This window comes from Sturnira hondurensis, unplaced genomic scaffold (assembly GCF_014824575.4).
Source record: "Sturnira hondurensis isolate 20B ecotype Veracruz unplaced genomic scaffold, ASM1482457v3 Scaffold0007797, whole genome shotgun sequence".
Classification (NCBI taxonomy): Eukaryota; Metazoa; Chordata; class Mammalia; order Chiroptera; family Phyllostomidae; genus Sturnira; species Sturnira hondurensis.
Genome location: NW_028080428.1, coordinates 2,242,981 through 2,264,829, shown reverse-complemented (window position 1 = coordinate 2,264,829; position 21,849 = coordinate 2,242,981). Strand labels below are relative to the sequence as shown.

At 57.9% G+C, this 21,849-nt stretch overlaps 3 protein-coding genes across 6 annotated transcripts; 2 read left to right on the top strand and 1 right to left on the bottom strand.

The window, feature by feature from the left end:
- Nucleotides 1-2,314: 2,314 nt before the first annotated feature.
- EFEMP2 (EGF-like fibulin extracellular matrix protein 2) lies at nt 2,315-9,867 on the top strand. 3 transcript variants are annotated; one of them, XM_037053236.1, is made up of 12 exons: nt 2,315-2,667; nt 3,146-3,204; nt 3,528-3,645; nt 3,872-3,920; nt 4,544-4,750; nt 5,373-5,495; nt 5,762-5,878; nt 6,024-6,143; nt 7,521-7,640; nt 7,728-7,854; nt 8,070-8,265; nt 9,070-9,867. In XM_037053236.1, the coding sequence occupies exons 3-12, from the start codon at nt 3,535-3,537 to the stop codon at nt 9,229-9,231; spliced, it is 1,332 nt and encodes a 443-aa protein (XP_036909131.1). In that variant the 5' UTR covers nt 2,315-2,667; nt 3,146-3,204; nt 3,528-3,534; the 3' UTR covers nt 9,232-9,867. The 3 variants fall into 3 exon arrangements, with proteins under 3 accessions (XP_036909131.1, XP_036909133.1, XP_036909132.1); XM_037053238.1 differs by lacking the exon at nt 2,315-2,667 and having other exon boundaries at nt 3,054-3,204; XM_037053237.1 differs by lacking the exons at nt 2,315-2,667; nt 3,146-3,204 and adding an exon at nt 3,229-3,421.
- A 133-nt stretch (nt 9,868-10,000) lies between these two features.
- Nucleotides 10,001-15,606, bottom strand: MUS81 (MUS81 structure-specific endonuclease subunit). 2 transcript variants are annotated; one of them, XM_037053235.1, is made up of 16 exons: nt 15,250-15,606; nt 15,019-15,148; nt 14,664-14,782; nt 14,066-14,164; nt 13,909-13,977; nt 13,678-13,763; nt 12,958-13,104; nt 12,696-12,791; nt 12,469-12,590; nt 12,281-12,378; nt 11,547-11,663; nt 11,358-11,453; nt 11,059-11,187; nt 10,878-10,981; nt 10,253-10,336; nt 10,001-10,162 (listed from the first exon to the last, which is right to left on the bottom strand). In XM_037053235.1, the coding sequence occupies exons 1-16, from the start codon at nt 15,382-15,384 to the stop codon at nt 10,096-10,098; spliced, it is 1,698 nt and encodes a 565-aa protein (XP_036909130.1). In that variant the 5' UTR covers nt 15,385-15,606; the 3' UTR covers nt 10,001-10,095. The 2 variants fall into 2 exon arrangements, 1 of the variants encoding a protein (XP_036909130.1); XR_005067467.1 differs by lacking the exon at nt 10,878-10,981.
- A 2,148-nt stretch (nt 15,607-17,754) lies between these two features.
- On the top strand, nt 17,755-21,521 carry CFL1 (cofilin 1). Its single transcript, XM_037053234.1, has 4 exons — nt 17,755-17,869; nt 20,039-20,346; nt 20,576-20,652; nt 20,883-21,521. The coding sequence occupies exons 1-4, from the start codon at nt 17,867-17,869 to the stop codon at nt 20,993-20,995; spliced, it is 501 nt and encodes a 166-aa protein (XP_036909129.1). The 5' UTR covers nt 17,755-17,866; the 3' UTR covers nt 20,996-21,521.
- Nucleotides 21,522-21,849: the final 328 nt, after the last annotated feature.

Here is a 21,849-nt window from a genome sequence, read left to right as displayed (position 1 = left end):
TCAGTGCACCCTAGGGGAAGCACTCTTGCTCATCCTACAAAGCTTCTTTAGCGCAAGGGTCGCCCCCAAGAAGCCCTCCCTGCTCTCTCCCCCAGCCTCTGATGGGACCTGCAACCCCTTGAGCCCCCACTGTGTCTGCGCCTGCCTGGCATCCTCCTTCCAAACACACCAGAAGTGCCCGCGGTGCCTGTGTCCCCAGCTCCCAGGATGTAGCTGGGCTCGTTGCAGGCTTGATGGGTGTTGTTGACTGAACGATCGGTCATTGTGGGTTTTTAACAGGGAAATGCAAGTGGCAGGTGCAAGGGGAGGGGACAGGCAGTGGTGACTCCTGCCTCCTTTTGTTCCTCATCCTTCCCATCACAATCTGCATGGGGATGAGGATGCAGAAAGATAGGGGGTTGGCATCTCAGACAGAGGGTTGGGCAGGGTGCCTGTGTCACTGCTGCCTCACTTGCAAGGGGTCCTTAGGCTGGGGCTCTCCCTTGTGAGCCTCCAGGCCGGGAACCAGGCGCCTACGGCCAGAGATAGGGGAGAAGAAACTCTTCTTTTAGGGGTTCCGTGCAGATGGGAGGGAGGGAAACGGAAAAGGGCTCCGATCCTGGGACTCGTTTATTCGTGTGCTCATGATCTCATTTCTTCATTCATTAGGAATCTGCCCCATCGTGCTGCTCCACCCCGACTACCACCCCAGACAATAAGCCAAGGGACTCCTCTTTTTGGAAAAAACTGCTGTGTTGCTTTCATTAAAATTCAGTGAACAAACCACCCACAGAGTAGCACCAGGCTCCGTGGTTCTAGACCCTGGTCGTATGCCCCAAGCTAGCCTTGGACTGTGAGTGACCTATGACTAAGGCCCATGTATGTCAGCCCTCAGAGCTCGAGGTCTCAGTATGAGTGCCACGGGGGGGGCGGGGGGTGTCATAAAATCTGTCTCTGTGGTGCTGGGGTTGTGGAAATTTGGTGGGGGAGAGACCGGGTGTGTGGGGCTGGGTGGCCTCCCTCTGCGATCCACTCCTTCCCCTCTTAAATGTGAGCCCCACGAGGCCAGGAGATTTTAGTCTTTATCTTTTTTTTTTTTAACATCTTATTTTTAGAGAGGGAGAGAAACATCCATGTGTGGTTGCCTCTCACATGCCCCCTACTGGGGACCTGGCCCACAACCCAGGCATGTGCCCTGACTGGGAATCGAACTGGTGACCGTGTGGTTCACAGTCTGGCACTCAATCCACTGAGCCACACCAGCTGGGGCCATTTTAATATTATTTTAAATAACGGCTTTATTGAGCTATATGCAGTAATGCACATACCATAAAATTCACCCTCGTAGACAATTCAGTGTGTTTAGTGTATCTGGTAATGGTGCAATCATCAAATCACCACTAATTTCAGATCGTCCTCATCATCCCAAAGAAACCCCATACCCATTAGCAGTCACTCCCCATTACCTTTTTCCCTGCTAAACGCCAACCTTGTCTGTCTCCCTGATTTGCTTATTCTGGCTGTCACATGTGGCCTTTTGTGTCTGGCTTCTTTCACCTAGTATAGCGTTTTCAGGATTTATCCATGCAGTAGTGCACATCAGTTCTTTATTTCTTTTAATGGCTGAGTAATATTCCACCACATTTTTTTATCCACTCATAAGTCGATGGATATGAAACTGTTTCTACATTCTGGTTCTTATGAATAATGTTGCTCTCTACATTATTTTTGTGTGGGTAAGTTTTCATCTTCCCTAGGTATACACCTGGGAGTGAAGTTGCTGGGTCGTGTAACATGTTGGGGACCTGCCAGAATTTTTCCGAAGCGATGCAGCATGTTACATTCCCACCCGCGTTGTATGAAGGTTCCATTTTCTCCATGTGCCTGCCAGCACTTGTTAATGTCTATCCTTTTGTGTTTAAACAGCTATTATTTTTCGCCTCTTCACACAAGCAGCTGGGAAGGATTTGGGGGTGGGGGAGTCGGTCTCCAGTTCACTCCGAATCTAGAGCTCACCTTGGGACCCACCGAAATGTCCCTTCCTAGGCACGCCCCCTCCCCTGGCAGGGCTGCGTTCCGGGCTATAGCGAGGATAAACAGGTAAGAAAGGCAAAGGAGGGAGCCGGGAACTGCCGCCTGCTCCCCGGCGGGGTATCCCTGGACACGCGGCCGTTTCCCGTCCGGCTCCGCCCAGAGACGTGCACAGGGAGAGGCTCCGCCCCTTCCTGGGAGCCAGCTCCGCCCAAGCTCCTCCCCGAAAGGCGCACCCTACACTTGAGGGAGGAGGAGGAGACCCAGGGGCTTAGGGAACGTGGATGGGACGGGGGCTGGGAAGGCTCTGGCACAGTATACTGGGGACCTGCACGCTCAAGTTTGGCCCTGTCCGCCTTTTCAGGGGCTTCCATTCATTCTGGGCCAAAAGGAAACTGCAGCCCCCGCCCCCAAACTGTTGTAGCCTCCAGGACCCAGGGCTCGCGTAGGCTGTCCTGAAATGAAGGGACCACCGAGCTGAAGACAGCCCTGGGGGTGGAGGGGAGAGGGAACAGAGATGAACGGTTCTGGGCCTGGGAGCGTCCCGTCCTCGCGCAAGGGTCTGGGGACCCTGAAGGAAGTTGTAGTATTTCCAGAGTGACCTTCCGGGTACACCGAAGAACATTTTGTAGGGTCTAAACGGAGGACCAGTATTAGGTTAGCTCTAGGAGCCCAGGATGACATCCTGGGAGGCTCAGCAAGAGTCTGAGGGCCTCCACATTAAGATGTGGGCGCACAGGATGGAATTCTAGGGGCGCAGATTAGGTAGGGGTCTGGGTGCGTAGGGTCACATTCTGGGGTGCACAAAGTGAGGGCCTGGGGACTCTCGGGTGAGTCTGGGGGCCTGGTATTAGGGCCAGTACTACCAGGAGGATCTAGAGCTACGGGACCCTGGCTCAGAGCCGAGAGGCGGCTCCGGGCGGCGCCGCGGGGGACCGGGTGGGGGCCTGCGGCCGGGCAGAGGCGGAGAAGCGGGGGGTCGGGGTCCCTCCCCCTGGCGCGGACTCAGGAATCCGCCGAGGGGCGGGCGGAGGCGCCGGGGTGGGCCGCGCCGCTGCAGGCGGGCGGGCGGGGGGCGCTTCCTGGGGCTGCGCGTCCAGGGAGCTGCGCCGTCTGCCCGTCCGTCTGCCCGCAGGCACTGCCGGAGCCAGCCCAGCCGCCGGAGCCGCGGGCCGCGGGGCGTCGCGGGCCCAAGTGAGTGGCTGTCCGTGGGGGAAAAGAGCGAGCCAGAGCCTCGGCCCAGTCGGCGTCAGCGAGAAGCAGATAGGCCCGCGCTCCTCTGCCCGCGCCACTGTGGGACCGGGCGGGGGCGGGGCGGCCCTGGGCTAGTGGGCCCCGAACCCCGGCCTGCTTGAGGAGTCAGCCTGCGTGAAGAGTCAGCCCTCGGCCCTGGGAGACTCCGGGGTCCTAAGTGCGGTACCGAGCGGGAGGCGGCTGGGGCCAGGGCTCTGAGTCCTGGTACAGGGAATGGGGGTGCCGTGGCAGGGGCGCCCTGACCCCTGCCCACCACCTCCCAGTCCCAGGATGCTCCCCTTCGCCTCCTGCCTCCCCGGGTCTCTACTGCTCTGGGCGCTGCTGCTGTTGCTCTTGGGGGCAGCGTCTCCCCAGGATTCGGAGGAGCCTGACAGCTATACGGTGGGGACCGTGGGGCCACTGGCCTGGGCTGGGCTGGGCTGGACACAGAGACCAAGATCCTGGGGTGCCTGCTGGGGAAGATTCTCCCCTCCCCTGGTTGGTGGAGCAGCTGGGGCCATTGTTTGGAGCAGTCCCGGGAGGGTGGCCAGGCTCAGGGCCCTGGTCTTGGCCTGGTCAGTTGGAGGGGACAGGGGGTGAACACTGGCCACCACTGGTCCCCTTGTAGGAATGCACAGATGGCTATGAGTGGGACCCTGACAGCCAGCACTGCCGGGGTGAGTGTGCCTGGGGGACTGACCCACCCCCCAGGAACCGGGATAGGGACTGCAACCCTAGCTGCTGTAAGAGCTGCCGCAGGAGGCCAATGGCCTGTCTGCTGCCCAGCTCTGTTTTGCCAAAGCCAGCTCTGGCTCTCTGGGGGCCAGCTCAGCCAGGGTTAGAGAAGCCGTCCAGGCCCCTCCCTCTCAGAGAAACCCAGGACACCCCGCCCCCACCGCAGTAGGCAGGAGAGCTACCTGGCACTGCCCCAGGGACACCACCATCTTCAACCACCTTCCTACCCAGCTGTGTCCCGTCATACCCCAGGAGGGCAGTGTCTGTGGAGATGTATAATGATGCCTGCACATCACTCTTGGGCTGAGCCAAGGTCAGATCTCAGGGAGGGAGAGACTCTCTTAGGGGCAAGAGAATCGGGGTGCCTGTGAGAACAGTCACCCCACCATCAGCCCTGACAGACTCCTGGGAGGGGTCCTGGGCAGGCAGCCTTAGTTTGTTGAGTAGAGAGAGAAAGCCCCCCTGAGTCACATAGCTTAGAGAAGGCCAAGCTGGGCTCCCGCCTCCCACCCCCTCCACGGCCAACCCGGGAGACTGGCTGTGCCCAGCAGGCCCCTCTCTGCAGATGTCAACGAGTGCCTGACCATCCCCGAGGCCTGCAAGGGGGAAATGAAATGCATCAACCACTATGGGGGCTACTTGTGCCTGCCCCGCTCGGCTTCTGTCATCAATGACCTGCATGGCGAGGGACCACCACCGCCAGTGCCCCCGGCTCAACACCCCAACCCCTGCCCACTGGGCTATGAGCCTGATGAGCAAGAGAGCTGTGTGGGTAAGGGTCGCCCTGGCACAGAGGCTCACCGTTCTCCTACCATGAGTCTCCCACTGCACCTTAAAGACTCAGATCTCATGTTCTTCCTTTGCTCAGAAGCCTCCTCAGGGCCACGGGGACACATGGGGATACCATTCGGTCCCTCGGCCAGATTCTCACTTTGTGTGGGGCCTGCCACAGATGGTCCCAGCTCCTGTCCCACTGTCCTAGCCAGCCAGCTAGCCTCTGGGACCCTCCCCTCCATTGCTGCAGACACTGCAAGAGCTCTTAGCCGCTGCCCCTTGCCCCATTCTTGTTCTGGCCCCATCCCTGGGCAGTGGGGACCTCTGAGGAAGGCCCTGGAATTAGTGCTCCTGGGAGTGTGGGTAGGGCCTCGTTTCCTGTACTTCCCTGGCTTGGGCTCTCACGGTCAGGGGTGCCTTTCCTGTTGGCTTGCAGGCTGGTGGACTGTTATTTGTGCCATTGGGAGGGTCTAGTCTAGTCCACGTGTTCCTGTTCTGGGGGTGTGTCACCCATACGCCCTCAGGAGCGGTTCCTGACCTGGGTCCGCCGACACTGTGGTGTCTGTCAGGCGGGGCGGGACGTGGGCTCCAAGGCAGGAGCTGAGTGGTGTCACCTGCAGATGTGGACGAGTGTGCCGAGGCCCTGCACGACTGCCGCCCCAGCCAGCAGTGCCACAACCTGCCCGGTTCCTACCAGTGCACCTGCCCGGACGGCTACCGCAAGATTGGGCCCGAGTGTGTGGGTGAGTCCAGGAGCCGCCTCGCTAGTTTCTGCTCTGTGCTCCTGGCCTGGCTCTCACGCTAGCACTGATATCCATTCAACCAGGCCCCTGCCACCTCGGTCACCAGACATCGCACTGCACCGGTGTGTGTGTGAGTCCCGGCTGACCTGGCCCAGCCCAGCTCCCCCACCACAGACAAGGCTGTGGGTGGTGAGGCCTTGGGTTGCACCTGGCTTGGGCCCACCTGACCTCTGACCTCAGCCTGCCTTCCCCTGCCTCCCTCCCAGATATAGACGAATGCCGCTACCGGTACTGCCAGCACCGCTGCGTGAACTTGCCCGGCTCCTTCCGCTGCCAGTGTGAGCCAGGCTTCCAGCTCGGGCCCAACAACCGCTCCTGCGTGGGTGAGGCTGGGCCGGCTCCTGGGTCCTGGGCAGGGTGGGGTGGGGTGGGGAGCTCCCTTCCTGAGCAGCCCAGGTGAACAGGTGAAATGGGGACCCTGGGCTGCTACTTGGCTCTCACTCCTCTCGTTTTGCCTGGCACCCCCAGATGTGAATGAATGTGACATGGGAGCTCCGTGTGAGCAGCGCTGCTTCAACTCCTACGGGACCTTTCTGTGTCGCTGCCATCAGGGCTACGAGCTGCACCGGGACGGCTTCTCTTGTAGTGGTGAGAGCCCCACCCCCGCCAAGTGTTGCTCTCTTGGTCCCCCTGCCTCATGCTGTGCCTCCTGCCACATGGTCCTCTTTGTGACGCCTCCAGGTCCCATTCATTCTGCACCCATGTACGTCCTACATACTGCACCCCCAGCTGGCTGCAGGGTACCCGCAGGCCTGCCCACCGTAACTCCCATCCTGGTAGGAAAGGCACAAAGGACAGCAGTTAGGTCCCCAGTGTTGCTCAGTGGGGAGACTGAGCTAGGATGTGGGTGGCCCCCTCCCTGGGAGTCAGGCCGGCCTGCATTCAAATCCTGGATTGTGACAAGTGGTGACAAGTCACTCTTCTCTCTAAACCTATTTATTCATCTGTAAAATGGGTTGTCTTGAGAATTAAGTGGGAAAATGACGACAGGCTTTGTCAAGTCCCAAGCAGCAACGCTTTGAAAGGTGAATACCATTTGTCCAGAACCTTCCTTGGGCAGGGCACTTCCCTAACATACTTGGCTTTATCTAATCCTGCCAACGATCCTATGAGGTATGATTTTTTCCCTTTCTCTGCAAAATGAGGATGTTGATCTCTCCTTCAAGGTTTCTTGGGAAGCTTACAAGCAAATAGTAAGTATAAAGTTCTTCAACAAAGAGAGGTTAAGTGATTTGCCCAAGGGCACACCACCAGGGCCAGATAGGTCCAGGGCCCCATCCCAACTTCTCATCCCCTGTCGCCTGGCCACGCACCCTGTTCACGCTATGCTTTGCTGCCGAGTGAGGCCCCACTGGTGCCTGTCTCAGGCTGGGCAACTTGGGAAGACCAGGGTAGAGAAACCCGGGCTCCTGCCCATGCAGCTCCCAGGTCACAGGAGGTGACTGCATGCTTGGACTGATCGTGGGCTGCAGAGATGGGGCAAATTACTAGAAACCAGAGCAGCCTGCACCCTCAAGGCTCAGCCAGTCTAACCAGCAATCCCCAACCTTTTTGGTACCAGGGGCTGGTTTCATGGAAGACAAATTTTTCCAGGGACCTTGGCAGGAGGGGCTTGGTAGTTTGGGGTTGGGAGGTTGGGGACCCCTGGTCTAACCTACTCATTTTATTGACAAGAAAACTGAGGTTTCCAAAGCTCAGACAGCAGAATTTAAAACCAAGCCTCTGGTGCTTTCATGTGGCTCTCCGTCTTTCAGCCCTGGGGCTGTAAGCCCCGTAAGCTGGGGGTCTGGTAGACTTTCTTTGCATTCTCTGCACCCCTACTGGGCTTTGCACGTCTCTCATCCCACTCTGTCTTCCCCACACTGAGCCTAACAGGAAGCTCGGCTCTCTCTGTGAACTGAGTTTGTGGGTCTGAACTGAGAGGACTGCCCTTGACCCAAAGTCTTCATCCTGACTCTCCCCCAGATATTGACGAGTGCAGCTACTCCAGTTACCTCTGTCAGTACCGCTGTGTCAACGAGCCGGGCCGCTTCTCCTGCCACTGCCCGCAGGGCTACCAGCTGCTGGCCACCCGCCTCTGCCAAGGTACAGCTTGTCCAGGTGGAGTGGGCAGGGAGGTATCAAGGGTTGGTGCCCTGATGTCCAGGTCCCAGCCCCTCTTCCCTGGCACAGATATTGATGAGTGTGAATCTGGCACACACCAGTGCTCTGAGGCCCAAACCTGTGTCAACTTCTATGGGGGCTACCGCTGTGTGGACACCAACCGCTGTGTGGAGCCCTATGTCCAGGTGTCGGACAAGTGAGTTAACATGATGTCTCGCCCTTGGGCTCTGCGGTGGCTGGTGTCCAGGCTGGCAAGTGCCCCAAGGGCTGATGGGAGTTGCAGTCCTTCATGGCAACCACGCATACTGTTACAGGAGTGGGAGGATCCTTTGGGATCACTAAGTTTGAGGGTAGGCCAAATTTGGGGAACGGGCTAAGACCTCACTCGTGTGCCCTTCTCGGGCCCCCTAGTCGCTGTCTCTGCCCAGCCTCCAACCCCCTGTGCCGGGAGCAGCCCTCGTCCATTGTGCACCGCTACATGAGCATCACCTCGGAGCGGAGCGTGCCTGCCGACGTGTTCCAGATCCAAGCGACCTCCGTCTACCCCGGTGCCTACAATGCCTTTCAGATCCGTGCCGGCAACTCGCAGGGGGACTTCTACATTAGGGTGAGGCTTTCCCCTAACCCTACCCCTCAAATGCCATGCATAATTGAAAACTGAATTCCAGGAAACCTTAAGAGGGAGATTCGGTTGTGCCACCATGCCCCGCCTGTTCTCAAAGCCCCACCCCGAGGTGGGGTTTCCTTAGAAAGGTAGGGCTGTGCTCACTTCCCTCGGTGCAAAGTGCAGGCTGTTAACTGTAATCCTAGTGAGGCACTCAGGCACTGGGGTTCGAGTCCCCCTGCTGGCTTCTGTGTCTGGCCCCAATTCCTTCACCCGTAGAACAAGTGACTGGTGGAGTGGGCTTCTGAGGATGCAGGCAAGGGCAAGCCAGCAGAGAGAGGGGCAGCATTGGCACAGGGGCCTGGGGCTGGACTCAGCTCTGCTGGTGGAACTGTTAGGAGGGAGGGCTCCAGGTGCGAGTCAGTGACCGGGATGCCAGAGTGTGTCTGGTGTCAGAGCCTGTTTTCTCTTTCTGAAATTGAAAGCTTTGAAGGGCAGTCTGCCTGCTCCAGGTCACCAAAGGCCCCACTGCTCCCCAGAGTCTCACACGTGGCCCTCAATCATCAGTTGGCCCTAGTTAGACAAAAGACCTAGCTGGGAAGCGTGGGAAGAGCACCCGTGGAAGACCCTGAGGGTGGAGTCTGGGTGTGGGGGATATCAAGGGTGCCACAGAAGACAGCCTGGGGTCAGGCTGGCCAGGGCTCTCTACTTCTCAGCCAACTGGTTGTGAGGTGGTGTTGCTGGTGGACCACGCCGGCATGCAAGTTGATGAGATCTATGTGTCCCCCCACCCACTGTGCTCCGCAGCAAATCAACAATGTCAGCGCCATGCTGGTCCTCGCCCGGCCCGTGACAGGCCCTCGGGAGTATGTGCTGGACCTCGAGATGGTAACCATGAACTCCCTCATGAGCTACCGGGCCAGCTCGGTACTGAGACTCACCGTCTTCGTGGGGGCCTACACCTTCTGACGAGTGGGGAGAGTTCTCAGGGAGGGGGAGGTCCCAGTAGCCAAGGAGCCTGGGGTTCAGGGATGATGGCGTTCTGCTAAAAGGGAGGATGCTACTGTGAAGGATAGAGAGAGAAAGGCAATAAAGGGAGAACGAAGGAGTCCTGGTGGCTGAGGTGGGTGGGTGACACTGTAGTGAACCCCAGACTGGGGTAGGGGCCAGGCTTGTGGGAGGCGGCCCAAGTCTGCCTAAAGCAGGGGTCAGCTCAGACTGAAGGGACAGAAACTGGGAGCTGTGTTCCCAAGGCTGGGATTGGTCTACCATGGGCATCAGAACCATGCTGGGAAGGGAGGAGGTAAGGATGCTGAAGACTTCAGGCCCCAGCAGAAATCTGGGCTGCGCTGGAAACCCTGCTCTAGGCAGTGCCAGGAAGCCCTGGGTTCCAATCCTACTTGGCCTCAAACTATCAATTTGGACAAATCTTAGTAGCTCCCCCTGGGCCTCAGTTTTCCAATCCAAAAATGAGGTAGTTGAACCTTTAGTGCTTTTTAAGTACCGCCCCCCCCCGCCCCGAAGCTACAGAACCTTTTATCAAAGGAAATGTTATCGGACCAGGGACCCTCTGATGACATAAAGTAGATTCAAAGTTGCAACGCCTCCCCGACTCCACCTCCCTGCCAGTCTCATTGCTCCACCAGGAAACCCCGGCGTCCTGAGGGGCTCAGTTTAAAAACCGCCTGGATATTTTACAAGGCCAGGGGCCCGGTGTCTCCTCCATAACACATCAAACTGCAAGCACTTAGATTTTTATTGTAGCCCAAAGCTTCTGGTTAAAAGGCTGGCTAGCCTGGGAAGATGGGGCTGCGGTCCGGCTCGTGGTACAGCTCAGGTCAGGGGGCTGTGGCTGCAGTAGAGCTGGGACAAGGTCCTACTCAGAGCAGGCCCCAGATTCCTGCATGGAGAGAGGCTAACAAGGGTCAGGGCCTGGACCATGGCAACTCTGGCCCCAGCCATCCCCTCCAGGGTGTCTCCCTTGCCTCACCTCTGCAGTCTCCCACACTTGATGGTGCTCAGCAGCATCTCCTGTTCCTTGGGGGTGGCACAGGCATCATAGGCGGCCAGTAGGCTGGGGGGGGGGGGGGGGGGGCGNTGTGCCTGGGGGGGGGGGGGGGGCGGAGCATTTGAGTTTCTCAGCCTTGTCAATGGCTGGCTGCTGGCCCACCTGAGCAGCCTGGGCCAACAAAGTCATGGGAAATAGGCAGGAAGGGGTCAGCACTGGCTAAGAGTCAGAATCACTGTCGTATTTCCGGAGCCCAGCATTCAACGCCCTGCTCCATCCTGCTCACCCTCCCTTCCTGCTCTTGCAAATGTCCTTTAAGTTCTTTGTGGCCCAGTCTTCATGGCCCGATCCCTTCCTCAAGGATGCCTTCTCTGCCACACCAGGCAAAATGCTTCCCTCCTGGGGGCTCCCCCAACACCTGAGATACCGTCTGGTTCTGGCTGGCACTGCCTTCCTCGCCACCGACCTGCAGGGCCTTCCCCAGGGTCAGCTAAGTCTGTCCACCTCTGAGCCTGTCCAGCCCTCACAGGACCAGACACTCCACATTGGCTGAGCTGAATTCCATGCAGGGAGGAATGGACCCCTAAGGGGCTCTGTGGGGGCCTACCTGGCGGGGGTGCTGTACCGATCCACCAGGGCTGCTGCCTTCTCCCCACTCACTCCCCGCACCTGCATCAGCTGCCGGGCGAACACCTCCCTCACGGACTGGGCCTGGGGTCAGGGGCAGACGGGGTCAGGGGAGGGCTGGGGCTGGGCAGCATCAAGGAGGACCTGGGCAGGGGCAGTACCTTGTTCTTCATGGCTCCCCTGTTGAAGTCACTGAAGGTGAGGAGTGAGCAGAGAGGATTTGGGGAGGGCCCAGCCCCTGATTCAGGCTGTGCTGGGGTTCCCCAGGGGCGACTGCGTAGGGTGTGGCCCTGAGGGGAAAGGGAATTGAGGCAAGGCCAGAGCTCTGGGGAAACCCCCCCCAGCCAGCCCTTGTCACATCCTAGGCCCCAGTGGGCCAATGTGGGAAATGGGGATCTCACTCACCTTGCCTGCCTTGAGGGAGCCCAGGGCCCAGGGCCACACACATGTACCCGCTCACCTGGTAGAGTCTCTCCAGGCCCCGTGTTAGGAGCGCCAGGTAGGCAGCTGACTCCTTAATGTCTGCGGTGCGCTTCACAAAGAACCCATCAATGACCTGGGCAAGAGGACCCACCAGAGGGAGGTGGCTCTGGGCCCAAGCCCCAGGCTACAGGGCCCCTGCCAGCCTGGCCCTGCCCTCCCAGCTCACCTGAGTGTTGGTGACAGCCTGCAGCAGTGTGCTCTCGGGAAGGCTGAGGTTGTGCGCTGAGCCATGTTCTTCCACCAGGTACACTAGGCGCCCCAGGCCACAGCGCTTGAGTCGGAACTAGGGGAAGCAGAGAGGCAGGGTCAGGACTGTTAATCAAGTCACTCAACATCTTCACGGGACCCTGGTCCCACCAATTTACCTCTCATCCTCCCTAGTTTTTCTGCCTGTCTCAGAGTGGCCTCCACACCTTTGTTCACACTGTCACTCTTGCATGGAAAGCCCACCCACCATCTTTAATGATGCCCATTCTTCAAGCTTCCCCCAGCCCGTATGTGGTCCAACTATGGCATCAGCCAAGGAGCCAGTGCTGAGAAAGAGCCATTCCACTTCTGAACCCTTGGGCCTTGATGGTGCTGGACTGCAGGGCTGGGCACTCAGGGGTCTTTCATATGCTCCTCAATCCAGACAGACACCCTGTGCACCTGCTGTGTCCCTGGAGGGGCCTGAGGGAGTCTGATCTCGGGGCTGCCCTGGAGCAGCTTAGATGGGTATGGCTGGAGTTCAGGAAGCTCCACCTTGAGGCTACCCCGAAGTGGCCTTCCCACTGACAGGGAGGCCCCAGAGCAGGCAGGAAATAGGGGATTTGGTGAGATTGGTAAAGGCACCCTTCCCACTGACAGGGAGGCCCCAGAGCAGGCAGGAAATAGGGGATTTGGTGAGATTGGTAAAGGCACCTTCTGCTCCCGGAAGCGGCCATCGATGATGCTGCTACATAGGTCATCCAGCCGCTTACGCTCCACAATGTAGTCCAGGACCAGTTCCCCAGGTCTCGCTGCCAAGAGGCCAAGGTTCCAGTTGGCTCATGTTCCCCCACCCACCAGGCACTGCCTCTGACACCCACCTTACTGTCCACACCCCTTACCTGGGTCTCTGGGCCTGGTCTCCTGTGCCACCCACACAAAATCCCCAATGTGCAGTTTGCGCACGGTGTGGGTCACATGCAGCCTCTGCAGCTGACGGAGCAGCTCTGTCCTGTGCCCTGCCCTGCGATTGCAAGCTTAGGTCAGGGCAGGCCAGTGACGCTCCCCCCTATCCCCACTTCCCTCCCACCCCAGCATCCTCTCCTTCACTTCCCTCCACCTCACTCACCCCTTGGCCTCACCAACGTCTACACACAACAGCACCCTGTACTCCTCGGGCCTTAGCTCCAGTGGTGGCTGCTGGACGCTGCCTTCACTGGCGCCCCTAGGAAGGGAGTGTTAGTGTGTGAGGACGGAACCTCAGTCCCAGAGCAGTTTCCCTCCAAACCCAGTGGAAGTGGGGCAGCCGCAGCTCAGCTGTAGGAGATGGAGACGGGTGGGGTGTGGGCCTCATTTCTGGAATTGCCCCTTGTCCCTCCCCCCTTGCTCACAGCTCAGTTGAGGCTGATCCTGGCACTTCTGGCTCCTCCCCTGGGGGCTCCTCTGGCTCTGGCTCAATGCCCACGTTCAGTGAGCTCAGGCCCTCCGACTGGGCCAACTTCTGGGCCAGCTCCAGGCCCTCCGGAGTCAGTGAGTACCTGGGAGGTGGAGGAGACGGACACAGAACACAGATCGCTCCTTTTCATTCACATCTGGCAGGCTCTCCTGCCTGCCCCAGGCTAGGCTGGCCTCCCCACCCCCTTGGTTACCCTGCACAAATCAGTCCACTGGTTTCCATTCCCAATGCCCCGGGCTGTGTTCTTGCCCCTCAGATCAGCTTTCTCTGGACCTGCCCAGGGCCATTTCTCAAGTGGGCAATAAGTACATCTCAGACAAACTTCCCTCCCTCCCAATTTTACTCATACTGTTCCCTTTGCTCTGGAATGTCTTTCCTGCATCTCTACCCTCTGAATTCTAAGAAGCATCAAATGCCATGTCCTTAGCAAAGCCTTTCTGCCTCTCCAATAATCTGTGGCACCGCCCTTCCCCCTCACTGCTTGGTCTCTCAGACCCTCCTGGTACTCCCCCAGTGTGGGCTCCTTCGGGGAAAGCCTCCCTCCCCAACTTCAACATCACGAAGCCTGCGAACTGCTGGGTGACAATAGGCCCCACTCAGAACATTGGGCATGGCCTCCCTCCCTGCCTCTTGCATCCTCTGTAGTTGGCCCCACCTGGCTGGCTGGTGTGTCCTGAGGACCAGGTTCCTGTGGAGGAGAGAGCGGAGGGCTGGCCAGGGGCGACCACTCCCAGGGGCGACCTGTGCACAGAGAGGAGACCCTCAGTGTATGCAACTAACTCCCTGTGCCCCACGCCACCACTTGCTCCCAAGAGGGCAGCCTCTGGTAGGCTTAGGGCTAGATCCAGAGCCGCTTGGCCCCATCCTTCCCCACCTCAGTGCTCACCCCAGGAGCCTCCTGCGCACACCTCTGCAGCAGCTCCTCTTTGGTTAGGAAGCTGTGGCCACTAGGATTCTGTAACCAAGGCAGGTTCTAGTGAGTGCCTGGGCCAGTCTGCTCCGGGAGCCTCGTGCCCCTGACTCCAGGTGTAGCCAGCACTCACCAGGTGTTCCCTGTAGAGCAGCAGCAGTACAGCTCGTGCGCCTGAGTGCCGAGCTGGCCAGTAGCTGCCAGAGCCTCCCACTTTGGGCTGGGCTGGAATCTGCAAGGTACAGAAAAGCTTTGAACACAAAAGCCAGAGAGCTGTGCATTGAAGACTGAACCCCTGGCAGGGCTGAGGTTCCGGCGCTATCTTAGCCGGCTACAAGGCCCCGGTAAGTCACTCAGCTGCCTCTCAGTTTCTGTATCTGTAAAACAGGCCAGATGATGGGATGATCTGCAAAGCTGGCATGAGCTGGTGGAGAGCTGTGGGGAGGTGGCATAATTGGCTTGGCTCAGCCTCAGTTCTACCATCTGGGGCAGACCAAGGGTGAAAAGACAAGAAAACTCAGTAACAGCAACCCCCACAGTTTACTGGGCTTGACCCCCTAGACAGCTCGATCATGGACTGCTTCCAAATGACTTATTGTCAATCAACATACCCATCTACAGGTGTGAAAAATAAGTATTAGGAAGAATAACTCATTTGCCCAAGACCAGACATCAGTGGTGGGGCCATCTGGACCCAAGCCTGCTAAATCCCCCATGCCAGAAAACCTCACTCCCAGTGCTCCTACTTCTCCTTTCCCCCTCTTCACTGGCATGGAAGAGTCCTGGACTTCGGCAGGTGGCCCTTCCGGGGCTGGACTGTTTGCTCCAGATGAACCCGGGGCATGATCACCTGCGGGAGCAGAAGAGCGTCAACTCAGGACCTCACAGAATCCAGCAGGCGAGAGAGTCTGGGGCGCTGCCAGCTCGTGTGTAGCTGAGAGAGACGAGGCTCTGCGAGAGCCAGCCACTAACTCAAGCTCAAAGAGCAACTTGGACAGGAGTGGGCGTAAAGGTATCCCAGATGGTCACTGAGGCTGCTCCTGAGGGTGGCTCAGGGTACCACGGACCCCCTCCCCTAGCGCTCACCACCAGATGACCCGTGCTGCTGAAGCCGCTGGTCCAGCATCCGGCAGATCCCGTCGCCGAAATGCCTTAGGATCTTAGCTTCTTTGCCACTGCGCAGGGGCAGTGGGTAACGCCGGAGTGAGCGCAGCGCCTGGCGCGAGTAGAGGGTGAGGTACCGAGTCAAGGCGGGTCTGGTCCTCTGGCTTTGCCAGCACCAGCCCCACTATCGAGCCCAGACGGAATTCAACCCACCTTTTGAAATACAAATTGTGTGCGGCGCCCCCTGCTGGCTGCTTCGTCCCGCCACTCGGTCAGCCAACGTACAAAGAGCGGGTTGGGGCAAATCGGCAGCGGGCGTTTCCGGCCCAGGCGGACCGGCGCATCCATTAGCCCCAGGACTGGTCCTTTGGCGCCTCACATCGGTAGGACTGGGATACCGCCAGTTTTGGACAAAGGATTCGAACCCTTAGCTCAGAGGGCTGAGGGCGAGAGCTCTCCAATCACGTGGTCCGATAAGGGACAAGAAATAGCGGATAGCCTCAGGGTCCCCTCTCAGTCCCTGCTCTACTCCAAAGAGAGTACTGCCTCTGGTCTTTCTCCCTTCCCCACACCAACCCCGCCCGCCCCTCCCTCTCAGCCTTTTGGATGCACCCCACCCAGGCCCCCGGAGACTTGACCCGCCCCTTCCTCCCAGGACAGATTCTAGAGCGGTCTTCTTTGCGCAAGCGAGAGAAAGGAGGACAGCGTCCCCTGTAGCTGGGAGGGCTGACTGGGGTGGTGCTTAAGCAAGTAACTGAGGCTGTCAGTTTCAGCCTCACCCTAGCACAGGAGGCTGGAGAGAGATTGGGCTCGTGAAGAGCCGGAGAGGTAGTGGGGAGCACAAACAGGTGCAGACGTATTTGCAGGAGAGATAGCTAGGAGGGTGTGCAGCGGATAAGGACACAAACGTAACGCAGGAGGAGCTGAAGGTCCTCGGAAGAAAAGATGTTCCCGAGCTGAGTGAGGGTGGAGGAAACGAAACAGGGCAGTTGGGGAGGGGTGCAAAGTCGGGGACGTGCAGGAAAGGCCAAAGGACGGCGGAGGGTGACAGGACAATTGGAAGAGGGAAAAGTAGCAGGTGTTGGGCATCCTGGCAGGTGTGGGGGAGGTAACTGAGAGCCACAGGTGGTTAGATTTGGAGGAGTAGTAGGCTGGGGGTTAGAAGCCCGGACATTTCGACGTTTTACTGACTCGTTTGAAGAGAGGGACCCTAGGGAGACTTAAAGATGAAATCCATGCAAAGAGATCCCAGGCTGAGGGACAGGTACTGAAGAGTTGCGTTGCGCACAGGGGTCTCGGCCAGGGAATTGGAGACCCCCCCCCACCGCCCCGCCGAAGTTAAAACGGAAGCCACGAGGTGCTAGTCCGGATCTGCCGCTCCTTCAGACTCCGCCCACTCCCCCCGCCTACGCAGAATTCCCGCCTCCCTCCCTTTGCTGCCTTATAAGGAGCCTCCAGCTAGCGTTAGGTTTGGTCCCGCCCACTCTAGTCTCTTGTCCTAATAAGGGCATCTGGGGCATCCCGCGGCTAGGAGCGGGCGGGAGCGCGTCTCCAGGGTAACTGCGATATTCCGCCGTCCCTTACTCGTTGCTCTTGGAAACTCTGAAGCTCCAAAAAGGTGGAGCCAGCCTCTTTTGGCAGGATCCCTAGCTGGATGCTGGTGGTCGAGATGTCACCTTTACCTGAGGCTCCCCGCAACTCGTTTGGTGGGCGGTGCGGCGTAATCTCTCCGACTACAACCCCCGACATGCTCTGCGAGGCACTCCACTCCCGGCAGTTCCTCACATCATGAAAATCGGGCTTCCAGCTCTTCGTTTATACTCTTTATTCTACTTATGGGATCAGTGGCCCTAATTCCTTGGTTTGCGACCCTGTTTCCTCTACCTGGTGAGGAAATGTCATTGTTCCAGGCCAACAAAATCTTCTGGGGTCCCTCAGCCCAGTTTATTTTTGTGCAGCTTATGTTCCACGGAGCTTGTCTCATTTTTGTGGGTGTTACACTAACCATATTCCTGGTTATCAACTCGACAACGAGATTCGAGTCTGATTTAATGTGTATTTCCTCTTTTCGCTGTCTAGTAAAAGGCACAAAATCCTTGAATGCACAACCCCCTGCCCTTTATTGCCTCTGAACTTGCCAAACATTTAAAACAAGAACAAAGCTCTATTTTCAAAGATTACTTTGTATTCCTTCTTTTATTCTTTAGTTGCACATGGCCTCTTAGGAGACAAGCATGTCTTTGCATATGGAGGGTGCTCAAAGTGTTTATTAGATGGAAGGCGCCTTACACTTGTGATTCTCTTTGCTCGAGGACTGGATTCTTTCTAGGCCTGTGAATAGTTGCTTCAATTCAGAAAATACTAATTTACTTAAAATTTTCACACCAAGGGACCTAGAAGTTTCAAGATGGATCTTAGAAAAAAACATTTCGCAACGGGTTGAAGAGCCGCAAAGTCTGGGCTCATTTTCGACTCTTACTACCAAGAGCCAGGGACCCGGACCTTTCTGAGCTCAGAGCGTTTCCTGGGAAATTCGACCAATGGGCTCGTGCTCCGTGCCATAACCCTGCCTATCCGAAACTACATTTCCCAGTATGCAATGTGGCCAGTTGACGAAAAAAAGATATAAGAGGGCGGTGCAGCACCCTCAGACTTCATTACCCGTCGGCCCGCAAGAGGAGCGCCGGAAGCTCGCCCCGCCCCTCATTGTGCGGATCATACTAAACGGAAGGGGCCGGGAGAGGCCGCGTTCAGTCGGATCCCGGCAGCAGCTGCAGCGCCGCTCATCTTTTTAGGCTCTTCTCACTATCTCCTTTTCGCTTCCGGAAACATGGTGAGCTCCAGGCCACTATGCCCGAGGGGAAGCCGCTGCGAGTCGGTCGCCTGCGCTCGCGGGAGGGAAAGCGGTAGCGACGTGGGCACCCCCTCCCCCCAGCGCCTGAAGCGGGATGAGGGTCTCGTGCTGAGGGGCGGTCGGCACTGGAACGCGCGTGCGCGCCCGCGGGCGCCTGGTGGAGGGGGGCTGGTTTGAACGTAGCTCGCGCGCCCCCTGGGTTTTCCTCCCCTCCCCCACCCCGTTGGTGCGCCCGCGCGGACACCGGCCGTGGGGGAGGGGTCTGGGTGCGCGCGCTCGCCTCGCAGAGTAACCGGTGTCGCGCGCCACAGTGGGGCTGAAGTGAGTTGGCTCACGGGAACGCGCAGTCGACGAGAGCTGGCGGTACCCTAACTCGGCCCGGGGGCGGTGAAGGAAAAGCGCGCGAGCGGTCTTGGCACGCGCGCCCCACCCAAGGGCTGTTCCTGTCTCCGCGTCACCCTCCCTCGGCAGGCGGGTCTGCCTCGAGAGCAGGTGGTAGGGATGCCTGCGCCCAGGAGGAGCGGAGGCGGCGCAGCAAGCAGGATGGGGAGGTAGCGGGGTTCGGGCTCGGGAGCCTGGGATTAGGGGCTTGCTTGCACGAGGCGATACGGCGGGGACACCACAGAGGCCACGGCCCTGCTCTGGAGTGAGCCCATAAAGCGAGCTGAGTTCTCTGCTTTGTACATTCGGCAAAGGCTGGAATGGCGCTGTGGGTCGGCGCGTGCGCACACATTCAGGGCTGGCCACTCGGCCCTAAGCCCTAGATGAGCAGGGCCTTCGTCTTTCCCGGATGGGGCCTGAGGGTGGAGCCGCGTTTAGGGAAGTGACCCAGGCGGCCACCGCCCGGAAACCACCCCGCCCCCTGTGTGCGGCCCCAGGGCTGTGAGTACCGAAGGTCGTGTAATTTGCCCAATTTCCAGCCCTCAGCCTAGGGGGCTGATAGGCCACTTGGTAAAGGGCACTCCTTGGGGTAGAGTCCTTGGAGGTGCTACCGCCTCTGGGTAGGGGATTCTCTCGGAAAGGAGGCCGAACCTAGCTGATACCCTTTCCCCGCCTACTCCGGAAAGGGCTGGGTCACGTGTCCGGCTTCCTCTGCAGTTCCGGGAGGGGGGGCACGGCAGATTTCACCGTGGACAGTAGCTGNCCGAAGGTCGTGTAATTTGCCCAATTTCCAGCCCTCAGCCTAGGGGGCTGATAGGCCACTTGGTAAAGGGCACTCCTTGGGGTAGAGTCCTTGGAGGTGCTACCGCCTCTGGGTAGGGGATTCTCTCGGAAAGGAGGCCGAACCTAGCTGATACCCTTTCCCCGCCTACTCCGGAAACGGCTGGGTCACGTGTCCGGCTTCCTCTGCAGTTCCGGGAGGGGGGCACGGCAGATTTCACCGTGGACAGTAGCTGCATTTCCGGGTGTCCCTCAACTCGACCCACAATAGAAATTTAAAAGGTGCCCAGGACCGTGGGCAGTTGGCTTCTGTCTGTTTACTTCTATTAGCGGCTTTTGAGACCTATATTTATTCCAGACGGCAGAGAGTTCCGTAGCGTCATAATTAGGGGTTGTGATTTTTGCCTTGGTTGAGGAAGATTCAAGTAGGGAACCTCTTCCCTGCTAGTTTAGGGAACCTCTTCTCTCTTCCAGTTAGTTTGTGTACTAACTGCATTGAGCAGTTCTGATGAACCTGCCAGGGCTGTTAATAAGCACCTTTGGTATTCCACTTAGCATTGTTTGGGGTCTTGATTTTTTCTAGGAGAGGTGACTGGTATGGGTGTCTGTGTCCCCTTCACCTATCTGAAGTTCTGAGTCAGCACTTTTATCCAAAAGCTGAGATTGAGTTCTGTGCGTGTAGAAACAAGTCAGCTTGTAGATGCCCACATCACAGCCAGAGCTCTGCTTCTCACAGGTCTTTAAATTTTAGCCTATATGATGTCGGGGTGAAGAGGGATAATGTTGAATTAGGTGATTAGAGGTCTTTAACAGTGGCGTGGGTGGGAAAATTGGTCACCCGTTTGGGGAAGAGGATTAGTGACCTCTGGGGGTTGAGGTTTGTGCTGTTCTGGCATCCATACGGGTCTTCTAAGAAAGCAAAGGAGGGGCTTCAGGTGGAGTCCCAGAAACCTTTTCCTTACGCCGTCGGTGTGGCTCACCCCCCAGGCCTCCGGCGTGGCTGTCTCGGATGGAGTCATCAAGGTGTTCAATGACATGAAGGTGCGTAAGTCCTCCACACCAGAGGAGGTGAAGAAGCGCAAGAAGGCGGTGCTTTTCTGCCTGAGTGAAGACAAGAAGAACATCATCCTGGAGGAGGGCAAGGAGATCCTGGTAGGTGACGTGGGCCAGACTGTAGATGACCCCTACGCCACCTTTGTCAAGATGCTGCCGGACAAAGATTGCCGCTATGCCCTCTACGATGCAACCTACGAGACCAAGGAGAGCAAGAAGGAGGACCTGGTGTTTATCTTCTGGTGAGCTCCTTACGCAGACGCCTGTCCTAGCTCTGTCCCGCCCCCCTTTCTCGGGGTGGGACTCCGTGGCTCCTGTTTCACCAGAGGTGTGAGTTGGGGGTGGGGGCGGACTTTGATAAAAGCCCGAATGCTAGGGGCCAGCTCAAATGCTTCTCCAAGTCATCTGTAGCTTGAGGACACTTCCTGGATTTGGAGGGGACTTTGCTGCAAGTTTTCTATTTCCCTCCAGGGCCCCTGAGTCTGCACCCCTTAAGAGCAAAATGATCTATGCCAGCTCCAAGGATGCCATCAAGAAGAAGCTGACAGGTAAGAACCAGTAACTGTGGTGCCACATGTGCTCCTGCTCAGGCCTTGGCCTCAGGATGGGGTGACTGGCATGGCAGAGGAGGTTGCTCTCCCTCCCCTTCCCTGCCTGTTTTGAAGGTAACTTTGCCCCTTCTATCTGTTCTGATTAGCTTCTTCCTAGCCGTAAACCCCGCCTCCCAACCACCACCCCGGTGCTTCCTGTTCACAGCACTCCCCCTTCTTCCCCACAGGGATCAAGCATGAATTACAAGCAAACTGCTACGAGGAGGTCAAGGACCGCTGCACTCTGGCAGAGAAGCTGGGGGGCAGTGCTGTCATCTCCCTGGAGGGCAAGCCTTTGTGAGCCCCCTCCAGCCCCCTGCCTGGAGCATCTGGCAGCCCAAGACCTGCCTGCGGGGGTTGCCGGCTGCCCCCTTCCTGCCAGACCGGAGGGGCTGGGGGGATCCCAGCAGGGGGAGGGCAGTCCCTTCACCCAGTTGCCAAACAGCCCCCCACCCCCTGGACCTTCCTCCTCCCTTCACCCCTGACGGTTCTGGCCTTCCCAAACTGCTTTTGATCTTCTGATTCCTCTTGGGTTGAAGCAGACCAAGTCCTCCCACCAGGCACCCCAGTTTGGGAGCAGCCTGTATTTTTTTTAACAATGCCCCAACTCCCCACCTGTTCCTTCCCTTTCCCGTGCTGCCAACTTCTAACCGCAATAGTGACTCTGTGCTTGTCTGTTTAGTTCTGTGTATAAATGGAATGTTGTGGAGATGACCCCTTCCCATGCTACCTGGTTCTCCCCTTTTCCACCTGGTCGTGGCCACTCATGGAAGCAGGACCAGTAAGGGACCTTCAATTAAAAAATAATAATAAAAAGTCTCACTTAAGAGGATGTTTGTTTCAGGATTGGGGCCCAGGGGACCTTGTGGGGTGTTGGGCTGGGAGAATGAGGAGAGCATCTTCTCTGTATGCTATCTCCAACCAGCCCCCATACCCTTTCTGGTCCTAGTGACAGGCCAAGTCTCCCTCCTGGCAGTTGCCAGTGGTCTAGCTATTTAGGAGGTAGTCAGGGAGCATCTGCAGGGGTTGCTCCAACAGAAGTTTTGTCCCTGAACTGCTCTCTTCTGTAGCCTTGACCCTGGTGGGCAACGGGGCAGTGAGGCCCTTTCTCTGATCCCTGACCAGTTTCTCCCAGATGTGGGCTGTGAGATTGCA